The sequence below is a fragment of the Oryx dammah genome, unplaced genomic scaffold, assembly GCF_014754425.2.
Source record: "Oryx dammah isolate SB20612 unplaced genomic scaffold, SCBI_Odam_1.1 HiC_scaffold_1, whole genome shotgun sequence".
Classification (NCBI taxonomy): Eukaryota; Metazoa; Chordata; class Mammalia; order Artiodactyla; family Bovidae; genus Oryx; species Oryx dammah.
Window position 1 is genome coordinate 110,968,378 of NW_024070185.1, and position 12,518 is coordinate 110,980,895.

Here is a 12,518-nt window from a genome sequence, read left to right on the forward strand (position 1 = left end):
GGTGCCCGCGCCCCGCGGCCGGGAAGGGGCGGAGGGCCCCCGGGCCCGCACGACGTGGCTCCCCCCTCCCCGGCCCTCTGCCCTGCGGGCGCGCGGGGCTCGGCCCTGACCCCCGGAGCCGGGCCGCGCGAAGCCCGGCGGGACCCGGAACGGGCTGGCGGGCCCGGCGCGGGGAGAGGGCGGGCCGGGAGGGGCGGGTCCGGCGGGCGGAGCTCCCGTCCGAGCGGACTCTGCCCCCGCCGCGGGCGGCCGGGCACCGGGGCGCCGCCGCTCACACGGAACCGACTCCGGAGCTGGTCCGGACGGCGCGCAGCCCGAGAGCGTCTCCGCAGGGGGCCGGGCCTGGGCGATGCGCGCGCTGGACGCGCCCGTGAGCGCGCGGCTCTGGCCTCGAGACCCCGGGACCCCCGCGGCCCCGGACGCGGCTGCGCCGGCTCGCAGGAGCGCGGTGGAGAGGCTGGCGGCCGACCGCGCCAAGTACGTGCGCGGCCCGCCCGGGGCCGGCGCGGGCCCGGCTGGCGGGGGCGGCAGCCCCGAGGCGACCGGGGGGCAGGCGTGCGTCCCCGGGCCCGGGGTGCGCAGGGCTATAGCGCGGAAGCCGCTGAGGCCGGACTCGCTGGTCATCTACCGTCAGAAGTGCGAGTTCGCCCGAGCGTCGGGAGCCGACGGCCCCAGGGCAAGCCTGGTGAAGAAGCTCTTCCAGGGGCCGAGCAAGGACAAGACGCCCGAGCCTCCCGGCGCTGCCCGGGTGGGAGCGGAGTGGGGGGTCAGGGCCCAGGGGGCCGCCCGGCCCGAGCCTGGCCCCTCCACGCCCCCCGCGCCCGCCGGGCCCGTCGGGACGCCCCCCAGGGGCTCGGCGGCGCCCCGCGGCGCGGAGCTGCAGGGGGCGAGGCGCCGGGGGCTGCAGCGCTCGCAGTCCGACCTCAGCTCGCGCTGCTCCGCGTCCTTGGCCGAATCGGACACTTTCTTCCGGTACTGCGGCCTGGAGCCCGACGTGGTGGAGGCGCTCGGGCGGGAGAACTTCTCGGCCGAGCCGGACCGCGGCGCCCTCAAGGTCCGCAGCGTGAGCGTGGCCACCTCCGACAGCGGCTTCTCCCGGCGCAGCGGGGAAGAGGAGGGGCTGCAGGAGGAGGAGCTGGCGGGGCAGGTGCGCAGCACCACCTCGGTGGTCGAGAGGAACGCGCGCATCATCAAGTGGCTGTACACCTGCAGGAAGGCCCGGGAGACGCCCGGCCAGGGGCTGCAGGGCCCCGCGTGACGGGCCTCGGGAGACCCCGGCCGAGGTGTGCGTCCGGGGGCCGGGGGGGGGGGGGGGGGGGGGGGCGCCCGGGGGGGCCCGGGGGGGGACCGAGCCGGGGGACCCTGCCTTCTGAAGTAGCTCTGGGCCGAGAGAGAGAGAGAGAGCCGCAGGGGCGCCGGCGTGGGGGGGCTGCCAGGCCCGGCCTTGGGTCTGTGCCGGTTCTCCTGAGCGTGCGGCTTCTGGCTGCCGGGAAAGGTAACTCTGTACACCAAGTGCATCCCAGTTGGCTTATTACTGTGAAGAGAGGAGAAATCGGCATTCTAAATGCTCCATCAGAAAGTGCTTTTACACCTCTGCTGTTTCCCTGCGTTGAAGTAGCCTGAGGGCTCTGCGTGGGTCCAGAGCTTTGATGCCAGCTGACCGGTCAGGTCCGCGGGGGCCCTGGGGGGACTGCGATCTCCCCTCCCTAGAAAGGAAGGCTGTGCGCTCCCTGGAGGCCTTCACCAAGCCGAGAGGGAGGAGGACTTCTCTACAGGATCCTCGCAGCCGTTTGACACTCATTTAGCTAAAAGATTTTTGCCTAAATTTTGTTCAGATTGTTTCGAGACCTTTCTGAGGAGATGCGTTGGGGCAGCTTTGTGCCCAAGAAAGAGCTTCAGTGTTTTGAACTGAGGGAGGGACTAGATCATAACTAATGTCCTAGAGTTATACTTGGCAGTGATTCTGTATTTTCTTTGCCTCTGATGATAGCAGGGGAGGTGTATTTCTTCCCCTTGGAGTCAGTATCTCAAGCCTGATCTCAGGGAGTTTTTCCTCAAGGAACTAAGGAATGTTCGTTTTCATTGTCTCCTCTATGGAGAGGGTGCTTCTGGGGTAGCGAAGGGAGAAGGGAAGGTGCTTTTCAGGATCCTCTTTGAGAACCAAGAGTTCAAGCACCGCAGCATCTTGTTTTCTCTGACCTTGCGCTGACGACTTGCTATAAGAGTTTGTAAAGTTAATATGATAGAAGTATTTTGTCTGCCCTTGAGATAAACTAATTTGAGACATGGTATCAGTCTTCAGCATGGTGGGGGACACAGCTCACCTGTGTTTGAGGCCTGAAAAATGCTAACTTCCCCAAGTGGCCATGGTCTTAATACAGATGTGACAATTCATAAAAAGAAAAGGATTCAGTGTTCTGAATTCAGAAGGGTCATGACTCACAGACTCCCTTGTCGTTTATTGAGGATGATTGCATTTCCCTAACCTGGTCCCCACAGACTGTATAAAGGCAATCAGAACTTAAACTAAAAGCAGTACATTAACTTGCACTTTTCACCAGTTGTCTTGGGGCCTGAGGTGAGTGACTGCTGGCCAGGGTTAGGGTTGGCCATGAACACCTTGATATGGTGGAGGGAAACTGCAGAGGCTGGCTTGTCCCAGAGGGTCATGGTGTCGCAGATGGAGCCCTCAGTGGGGAGGGGCGCCTGTATTCTGTTAGGAATCACTCCCCCACTTTTAGCTTAGGCTCCCATTGTCCATAAAAATGAACGTGGATAGCAGAGGGTTTCCAGCCTCTACACTTTGTGATTCCATATAGTCTGAAATGTGTTCGTCTGTGTTCCCTGACTGTAACCTAGAAAAGGAAAACCATGATAACGACGACAACAAAAAACTGGTGTCTATTGTGACATGACTTTTACAGCAAAGGGAAGTAGTTGAGGCCAGAGCAAAGTGGCACGGGGTCAGGGGGCTGCCCAGGATGGCTTTGCAGGAGAGCGGAGGTGCAGGGGGCTGCCCAGGATGGCTTTGCAGGAGAGCGGAGGTGCAGGGGGCTGCCCAGGATGGCTTTGCAGGAGAGCGGAGGTGCACTCACGCACCAGCCACCTCCCTCTTCACAGTGCTGCTTCTTCAAGTGGGGGACCTGTCTTCTGAGCTGTTGCATGTTGCTGTCCGGAGAAGGGAGATGGTTGTTACACAGAACCTGCCCACTTTGCTGTGTGTCATTGGCAAGCACCAGCTCTGTAAAGATTTTCTCTACAAATTTACTCTCATAGACCCCAAACAGCTCAAGTTCTTTGAACTTCAACCCAAGAGACCTAAGGGCTTGCTGCTTGGAGAATTGTGAGGAAGAAACGCATGTCCTTTCTCCAACTTACGGCAGGCCTCCCATTTTAATGAATTGAAGGACAGGAAGGTGATTAAACACCAGTAGACAGTGAATTTTCATGAATTTTACACTGGGCAATAGAATACTAGAATTACCAGTCATGGGTTCCAGTGGAATGTCCTCATTCTCCAAATGAGGACAGTGTCTGTCCTGACCACAGTCCCCTCCATTCACCACCTTCAGACATGAAATCCCCTCTGAAAAAGAGTCAGGACAGACTCCAGACCCTTCACCTTCACTGGTGAGGGTCTTCTGGCAGCCTGAACAAAATGCTGCTAACCTTTCGTCACAGGATAACTTGCCTGAGAGTTCCCTAACTTCTGGAAGCTGTGGAAACAAAACTACAGCTATAATTTTTCTCCAGTTTATTGTGACATTTGTGTTGGAATCCATACAGATTTGTTTTAGGATTTCATGAAAAATTCAGAAAATTTGAGATGACTGAAGATGTCTTTTCTAGGTGGAAAAAAAAATGTATTTTATGTGAAGGTTTTTGTCTCGGTAGATAGAGGTACTATAAAGTAAAATAAAAACATTCCATCCAGAATTAAATAAGAAGTTCATAAATTTATTACCCCATGGATTAAAAATATTTACTTTTCAAAAGTGAGCCCATCAGAGCTAGAGAATGACTTATAGGAGCTGCATGGACTCCACTGGGCTCCATGACTGACAGTTACACGTGGATAATTTTGGTATCATATTTCCCAGTGTAAAATTCATGAAAACCACTCTTCTGTCTACTGGTGTTTAATCATCTTCCTGTCCTTCAATTCATTAAAATGGGAGGCTTACCAAAATTTAGGTTTCTGGTTTTCTATCTTGTGCATAGAATATATGTTACTGATTTTAATATCGTTAGAATGGCAACTTGTCCTTTGAATTTTTTAGGGATAAATATTGTTCAATTTTAAAGCAAAAATATCAGACATTCCCCAGCTCTTTTCACATTTCTTTTTGATAATGTTCGGTAACTGGAAGCTGGGAGGTAGAACTGTCTCAGCATCTGCACAGATGCCATGGAGCACGGTGCAGACAAACGGGGACGCCTCTGCCTTCCCACTTCTGTCTTTTCCAGCTTGGAAGCTCGTACTCACCAAGTAGGAGTGCATTTTAGGTGAATGTAGTGACTTGAGGTGTAATAAGGCTACCTCCACCTTCAGGCCAGCCCCTGAGTCTTTCAGAGAGGACTGTGTTTGAAAGGGCAGAACCTGTTTGCCTTTTAAATTTTGTTTGTACTGCTTGCTCTGTGTGGTTTTGTTGTCCAGCTCTGTGCTAGTGAGCACTGGCCTTACTGATCAACATTCAAAGAAATTTTTCTTTACTGCCTCAGAAGAAGGCCTACAGGGAAATGGATACAGAGCAACAAGATGATAGCTAGGTTTGCTACTTATTTCTTTTCAAATTTTTAAATGCACAAAGGAGATGTGTGCAATACAGAAAGTATCATAAAACCAAAGACTGCAGGGACCAAACTTTGTAATTCAGTGCTTGGCTTTATAACTTTTGCCTAGACTGGTGTTGATTGACAGCTTTTTCCTTACTCCTCAGGAAGCAAGCCTTCTGGACGATGGGGACTCCTTGCAGTATGTCTGGATGACTGGGACCCCAGGCCCATCTTCACTGCCAGGTTTTGTCTAGAGTACCCAAGTATCCATGTAATTGCTCTTTTCCCAGGAATGAAACACACCACTGAAGAAGCTTGTCATTTCAGGTTTGAAAGGCTGTGGAGAAGGTGGGAACACAGAACTTGGAAATTAGCTGAGTTTTAACTGTTAAGACACAGCTAAAGCTCTGGAAAATATTTTCTTGTGTTAGGTGGATCTATTTTTGCTTCCAGAGGGCAGCATAAGAAGGAAAAGCTGCTTGGAAATATTTTCAAGGGCATCTTTTTGAGTGGCTTGCTGACAAATAGGTACCATGATACATTTTAATGATAATTAATTTTGAAAAGAAAACAGGCAAAGAGCCTGAAATTCAAACACAAATTCCGTGGTGTTTACTGCTTTCAGTCATACTGGACAGATCGGCACTGTTTAAATCAAAGTTCTGTGATCATGAGAAGATGTATTCTACACAAACACTAACAAGAGCGAACACGTGCTCACATGTGCACATTCACACTTAGACCTCCCTTCTAAGTACGGTGGACTCCCAGCTGTGCAGTTGATGAGAGCTGCAGGGTCGCTGTGAATGCCACTCCTGCTGGGCTGTGGGCGTGCAGTGGTAACAGAAGAAGATAAGAGTTGGAATGCTGCTAGGAGACCTTTTTGTGTACCTGGACAGTTTCTTGAGAGTTGGAAGAATACTGAAGCTTCCTTCCTTCAAATCTGTATCAGTGGTCCTCTTCTGCAGCACCGTGTCGGATATGCCTCCTTGGTTCTCTTGTCCTCAACTTCTGAAAAGGATAAAAAAGACCTCTATTAGGCAGAACATGGACTCATGACATGTGAAATGCCCTACATTTTGGTCTAATTCGCACCCTCATCTATCATGCAATCATTCCAAATTTGGCAGCAGTTTGCTCTGTCTGAATAGGATGTTTGAAACAAGGGCCCCTTGGGCAGCTGGGAGACTGTCGGGTTGGAGTGTTCCTGGTAAGGAGTTACTCTGACCCTAAACCTGTCCTCGCTCATGACTCTCAGAGTAAATAAATTTCAAGTTCAGAACTTTCGGAGAGAAATTTGTGTATCCATGAAAACAACCCAAAGACAATCTGTCCCCCAGTCAAAGCTTACAGTGTTTCATCAAAATATAACTAAGAATATAATTATTAGAACAGGGAGGGAAGAGAAATAGGGTTCTCAAAAGTAAAATATTTTATAAACCAATTTTGATATATTCATGTATCTGTTTAATACTGTATTCTATTTTTGTAACTTTTGCTGTGAGAATAGGTCCTAGAGTTAAATATGTATTTTAACATAAGTATTGGTCTTCAGATAGTTTTCCGACATTTCACGTGGTTTTGGTTTTACCAGTGTAATTTTAGCCATGCTGCCCTGGGTTATCGCTCTGTCTGTTGTTTAAATGACTCCCATTTGACTATCAGCGGCACACTCGGGACTCTGTGTTGTGCTCAGTACTGTAGGGACTTGCTTGTCAGTAAGTCACGGCTGTGCATTTGGGGAGGGTGCCTCTTCAGTGTAGACTCTATAAAGACAAAGATGCCCTGCTCTAAGAAAATTTTCCCTGTTTTTTTTTTTTTTTTTTAATGCTGCTATTTTGCTATTCATTATTCACTGGATTAAACTTAATTTAAAAGATAATGTCAAAGATGAGAATTTTCTTTAAAGGATCTTTTTGTATTTGGAGTTTCCCTATTTGTAGATTCCATTCATTTTTTATGTGAATGCTTTAAGTGAAATTGTTATGTGCCTTTCTACTGTCAGAATAGGATAAAGTGTATCCTAGGTCAGATTTATCTGAGATGAAAATGATGTGGACTCTGCCGCTCACGTGGGCTTGCCCGGTGGCCCAGTAGTAGAGAATTTGCCTGCGGTGCCAGAGATGCAGGAGACGCGGGCTCAACCCCTGGGTCCTGGAGATCCCTTGGAGGAAGGCCTGGCAACCCGCTCCAGTACTCTTGCCTAGAGAATCCCATGAGCAGAGAAGCCTGGCAGGCTGCAGTCCATAGGGTCGCACAGAGTCGGACGTGACTGAAGTGACCAAGCAGCAGAAACAGTTACCAAGCACCCAAGTGACAGATGAGAAGCAGGAGAGCAAGTTGGTTCCTGTTTAGAAGCACTGAGGTCTTCCGGAAGCATTTGCGTATGAGTGACAGTGACTCCAGGAAGTGAATGTCAGGGTGTGTGTGAGGCAGGAGGGTGTCCCCGGACCCCAGCAGGATCAGGTTAAGACTCCCTTTTGTGTGTCTGGATTCAGGCCTCAGCTCAGGGCCTGAGTGTGTGGCTGGAGGTGGGAAATCCTTTCCTAACTCAGAATTAACCCAAATCGCTAAGTGACTGAGAAAATCAGACTTTGTAGCTCAGTCTGAATAAAAAAGTTTATAATTGGTTTCACAAAGAGGAACAATAGTTATTGCTGCAAAATAGTTTCATTTGTTCAGGAAAGAATAGCATGTTAGGTAATAGGATTAAGTACAATGGAAAGGAAAAGTTATTGAAAAATTATTGATAAAACCTGGAAAGTAGCTTGACAGTATCTAGTTCTTTAATATATGGATACAGATTACCAGTGCCTCAGACTTAAAGGTAGTTATGTGACTGAAAGGTAGTTATGTGACTGAAGTTTCCTTATTATGCATATAGTTTTTAAACTGCTGGTCACTGACGCTGGAATTAAAAGCAGGCTTTATCAAGCGTTGGCCTTTTCAGTGGGTTAAAGGGCAGTGCTAGTTATTGTTGGTGATGCCGTGAAATATCAGTCCCAGACAATTGTAATGGCATTCTAAATATTCTTTTTTTACACACTACCTGCAACATGAGTGCAATATTGTATATTCTGTATCAAAGAAATAAACTATTTTTTTCATTTTTAATATAGCTTTGTGAATTTGTACAATATGAAAAAATTGAAGCAAGGCTATGGTTATTATAATGACTCGTATATTTTGCTTTCTCCGTCCTAAATATTACAGCAGATTATCAGTCAAAATGAAGAGTGCATTCTAAAACCTGAACTCGGAGAATCACGTGTCACCTAAAGTCTCCAGTTCTCCCCGGAGCTGGGATATAATAAAATCAGTTTGAATGTTTAGCACATTGGTTTTCTTTGTTTCATCAGTCTTTTGCTTATTTTTTTCCTTCACGGCTTATTAATGTTATTGTTGTAAAATGAGTTCAAAGGTAAAATGACAGTATAGTTTGTAACCTTTCCTGTTAGTTAACTCATTGGTGAAGGCAGACTCCATGCCCATCCGCTTTGCTGTCTGTATCTGCCCAAGTGGGAGATGTGGGCTTGAGCCACGGTCTCACCAAGCCAGGCTGGCTGCTCTTTCAGTCCTACCGTGGCTTACACACAACTCCACATAAGCAACCAGAGATCCTTAGGGAGACTCTTAAGGGTTCTTAAGGAGAATAAATGGTTCACCTTGTATTTCCACAGAGATAATGGACAAACCCTCAGGGGCTGGAGCAGCTGTAACTTCAGAAACAGTCCAGACACTGTGCTATGTGGCTTCCATTGCAGAATCCAACAGCAGCTGTCGTTTTCTTCCTTCGAGTAAATGTGATTTCTTACTCTTCTGCTTCTCTTTGTGAAAAACAAAGTTATGCCCAGTGGTTAAGTGTTTAAACTTTGCCTGCGTTTCCAGTGGTGAAGTAAATTTATATAATCATTGAATGTTCCAGGTTGGAAATATCAAACGAGAAGGGAATTAAGTTCTCAACCAGGAGCTTACACCTCTGGTTGTGGAAGTAGGAGGGGACAGCTCATGGGGAGAAAATACAGAAACATCAGAAAATGTGCTCCTGCTCAGTAATATTTTCCTGACTGTCTGCTACAACGCCCCCAGTTCTACAATGGTCATCTTTGTGTTATCTCCTTGAAAACTGTCATTAAAATTGAAATGCTTTCTGAAGGTGAGAATGTATTAAACCATTGATAACTATTCATCTTTAAGTCAAAACAGAACAGTAACTGTTTTAGAAAGTGAGAACCCAAGCGGCAGAAGCAGATCCGGAAAGGCAAGCTTGAGGGATGCCGTTTTGATCTTAAGTAAGACTCTATTTCCAGTGCCAGGTTGGAAATTACCAGCAAACCCACCCCCTGCTGCTGAAGCGCTCATGCTCCTGGGCAGTAGCAGCTGTGACTGAGGACAGCCCACTGACGACGACAGCGTCACAGACGCTCCCTTCGGTTCAGTTCAGTCGCTCAGTCGTGTCCGACTCTTTACGACCCCGTGAACTGCAGCACGCCAGCCCTCCCTGTCCATCACCAACTCCCAGAGTTTACCCAAACTCATGTCCATTGAGTCGGTGATGCCATCCAACCATCTCATCCTGCCCTCAATCTTTCCCAGTATAAGAGTCTTTTCAAATGAGTCAGCTCTTCGCATGAGGTGGCCAAAGTATTGGGGTTTCAGCTTCAACATCAGTCCCTCCAATGAACACCCAGGACTGATCTCCTTTAGGATGGACTGGTTGGATCTCCTTGTAGTCCAAGGGACTCTCAAGAGTCTTCTCCAACACCACAGTTCAAAAGCCTCAGTTCTTCGGTGCTCAGCTTTCTTTACAGTCCAACTCTCACATCCATACACGACCACAGGAAAAACCATAGCTTTGACTAGACGGACCTTTGTTGGCAAAGTAATGTCTCTGCTTTTTAATATGCTGTCTAGGTTGGTCATAACTTTCCTTCCAAGGAGTAAGCGTCTTTTAATTTCATGGCTGCAGTCACCATCTGCACTGATTTTGGAGCCCCAAAAAATAAAGTCTGACACCGTTTCCACTGTTTCCCCATCTATTTGCCATGAAGTGATGGGACCGGATGCCATGATCTTCGTTTTCTGAATGTTGAGCTTTAAGCCAACTTTTTCACTCTCCTCTTTCATTTTCATCAAGAGGCTCTTTAGCTTCTCTTCACTTTCTGCCGTGCTGATTGAGGGGCCAAATACTATGCAGTGGGGCTCCCCAGGCTCCTTGCCATTATAAGCTTGCATTCTAAGAAGGCTAGATATTTAGTAAGGGTACACAGGCAGCTTGGTGTTAGGGATGTGAGACATGCAAATAGAAGGAGGGAAGGAGGGGGCGGAAGTGAAGGGGAGTAAGGCTGTAGAATCACAAGTGAAGGCAGTAAATAGAATCAGAAGACTGATTCATGAATTTCAATATGACCCCTTTGGTTTATGGTTTCTATTTGTTGGCCAGTCTGTCTGAACCATAAATGAAATCCAAAGTCAAGTAAAAAAAAAAAAAAAAGTCAAGCTATGAGAAATAAAACATGCAAAATACAAATGGCTTATTTCAATCCCCGGAGGTCCTTTACCCTTCAAACTCACTTGAAGTCTAAATTGAAGAGAAGCAGACACACTAGAAATGGGGCCTCGGAGCCTGGTCTTTAGCCAGCCGGAACCTTGCTTGCTGTAAAGGACAGTGTGGCTTTCCTGGCTTTTAGAGGAAGTCCGGTTTCCAAACAGAATAAAAAGTCAAGGTAGCAAAAAGAGGGGATGTCACAGGCCAGAGCAGACCCTCCCGCGAGTCTCCTGTGAGCGCCTTCTGAGCTGTGTCTAGGACACTCCCTTGCAGGTGGACGGCTGGGTGCAGGCCCTCAGGACCGCAACGCAGACAGTCCAGAATGGGGTTTACTCGAGGTGACTGGAGAGAGCTCCCTCCCCACTTCTGGCAGGTGTGAGTCGGGGCCAGACAGCCTGCCCGCATGAGCGCATGCCGAGGTGGGCAGGGACCTGGGGCCACCGACTGCCAGCTGCAAGGAACGCTGGAGACCGCGCATCGCCCTCCCAGCTCCCAGGAGGCAGGCACCTCTCGCCAGCCCCGGGCGCCTTCCCAGCGCTGCCCAGTTTCTGAACATGAGACGGCGGCCAGCTGCCTGGCCACCGGAAACTTTCTGGTGTCCTAGGAAAATCTTCAGTCCCTGGCAAGTTGGGAGGATTGGACACCCTAAAAGGGCACCTTGATTAACACATATCTCGGTGTCAAGTTCTCAATTTCAGTTTAGTTTCTACTCTGAGGAAATCAACACCTAAACTACTGTGCACACAGAAGAACTTTAAGTTTTCGGCAATAAGGTTTTGGTGTTCTCACTATTGCCTTAAATCAGGGCGGCTTAGGTAGTGTGTTTCCTGTCTGGTGGGGGAAGGTCACGTGGGGCAGATTAAGAAGGGATAGGCGCTTCTCCTGTGCTGGTTCTACTTCTGGGAGGACCCAGCTCCCTGCAGGAAGCCGCGTTTCCCAGCACCTGCCCCAGGAGCAGGGTGAGGGCCTCACCTTGGTTGTTCCATGGAATCCTTGCACAGTCTGTGAGGATCACCATTGTAAATCACCAGGTAGCCGAGGTGTGGAGACATTTAGTACCTGCTTAGGTCAAAGAATTATTAATAACATGTTGTAGAAGTAAGAGTGTGAACATATATCTGCCTGGTTCCAAAGGCAGCCATATTCTCGCTGTTAAGAAGTAAATGAGAAGCCGGAATGCTTGAAGAATTCATAACTTCCCCAGGGCATAGTCTGATTCAACAGGTCAAAACCTAAGCAGGATTCTGATCCAAGAAGCCCCTCCCGACCTGAGTCCCCTGACCGCCCTGATCACCACCTGCTGGGTGACTCAGGCAGGATGAGGACACGGCCCGGCGTCTGACATCCTGAGAACCCCAAAGCAGCAAGTGTTCATGCTGTAGGACAGGCTCTCACGGTTTAGCTGATGTTGATCATTTTACATAAGCTGAGATGTTATCTTAAAACTAGTCTTAAATAAAGAGAAAGTCAGAGGGAGAGCAAGTAAGCTGTGCCGAGAGAGCTTGGAACAGTGCTGATCAGGGCCTCGTGGGGTCAAAATGCCGAGCTGGGAGACAGCTGTTTGCTGCAGCACAGCTCCATTAACTGGTGGTGTGAGTCCAGAGTGCATCACCTCATGCCCATCATGGAACTGCAAGGCCCAGTGAGAGGCTCAAGGCCTTCTGGATTGATTGTCTCAGCAAATCTGGTAGAACTGCTACTATTTCATTGATTGACTTTTAGGTAAATGGGAAATGGCCAGTTGTGAAAAGAGGAGAAGCTCCTTTAAGTTTACTTTGCAGCAGTAAAACTTTGGCACATCTTTTGGTCTATGAAATCTTTTCAGCAATACAAAAGAGAAGTCCAAGATATGCACTCAGTCTCCTGTGTGCATTTTAAAGCTGTACTAATATTATTCTTCTATAGGTGAAAAGAAAAACTGAGTCAACTGTCAACACTTTCTCCATGCAGGTAGAGGCAGGAGGAACTATGAGTCACCTTTTCCTGTTGACTCTGGGCTGAGTGAGCAACTCAGATTTGAAGGCCACAGGAAGTCATTACACCCACTGTCCCAGCACCCTCATTACTGCTCAGCCGATACTAACCACAATTACTTACGTATTCAGGGTAGTAAACCCACAGTGGTCCATGATCTCGGGAACCCTGTCAGAGCACTATAGAGCCTTTTCCAAGGAAGAATATTTTCTAATTAAAA

General features: G+C 48.8%; 1 protein-coding gene across 1 annotated transcript; it reads left to right on the top strand.

The window, feature by feature from the left end:
* The first annotated feature begins 257 nt into the window (after positions 1–257).
* Positions 258–8,936, top strand: FAM110C (family with sequence similarity 110 member C). The gene is made up of 2 exons (XM_040241615.1): positions 258–1,283; positions 4,941–8,936. The coding sequence occupies exon 1, from the start codon at positions 350–352 to the stop codon at positions 1,256–1,258; it is 909 nt and encodes a 302-aa protein (XP_040097549.1). The 5' UTR covers positions 258–349; the 3' UTR covers positions 1,259–1,283; positions 4,941–8,936.
* Positions 8,937–12,518: the final 3,582 nt, after the last annotated feature.

What these genes read in the sequence shown, in the direction of transcription:
- FAM110C (XM_040241615.1), top strand. Translation starts at nt 350, where the DNA reads ATGCGCGCGCTGGACGCGCCCGTGAGCGCGCGGCTCTGGCCTCGAGAC.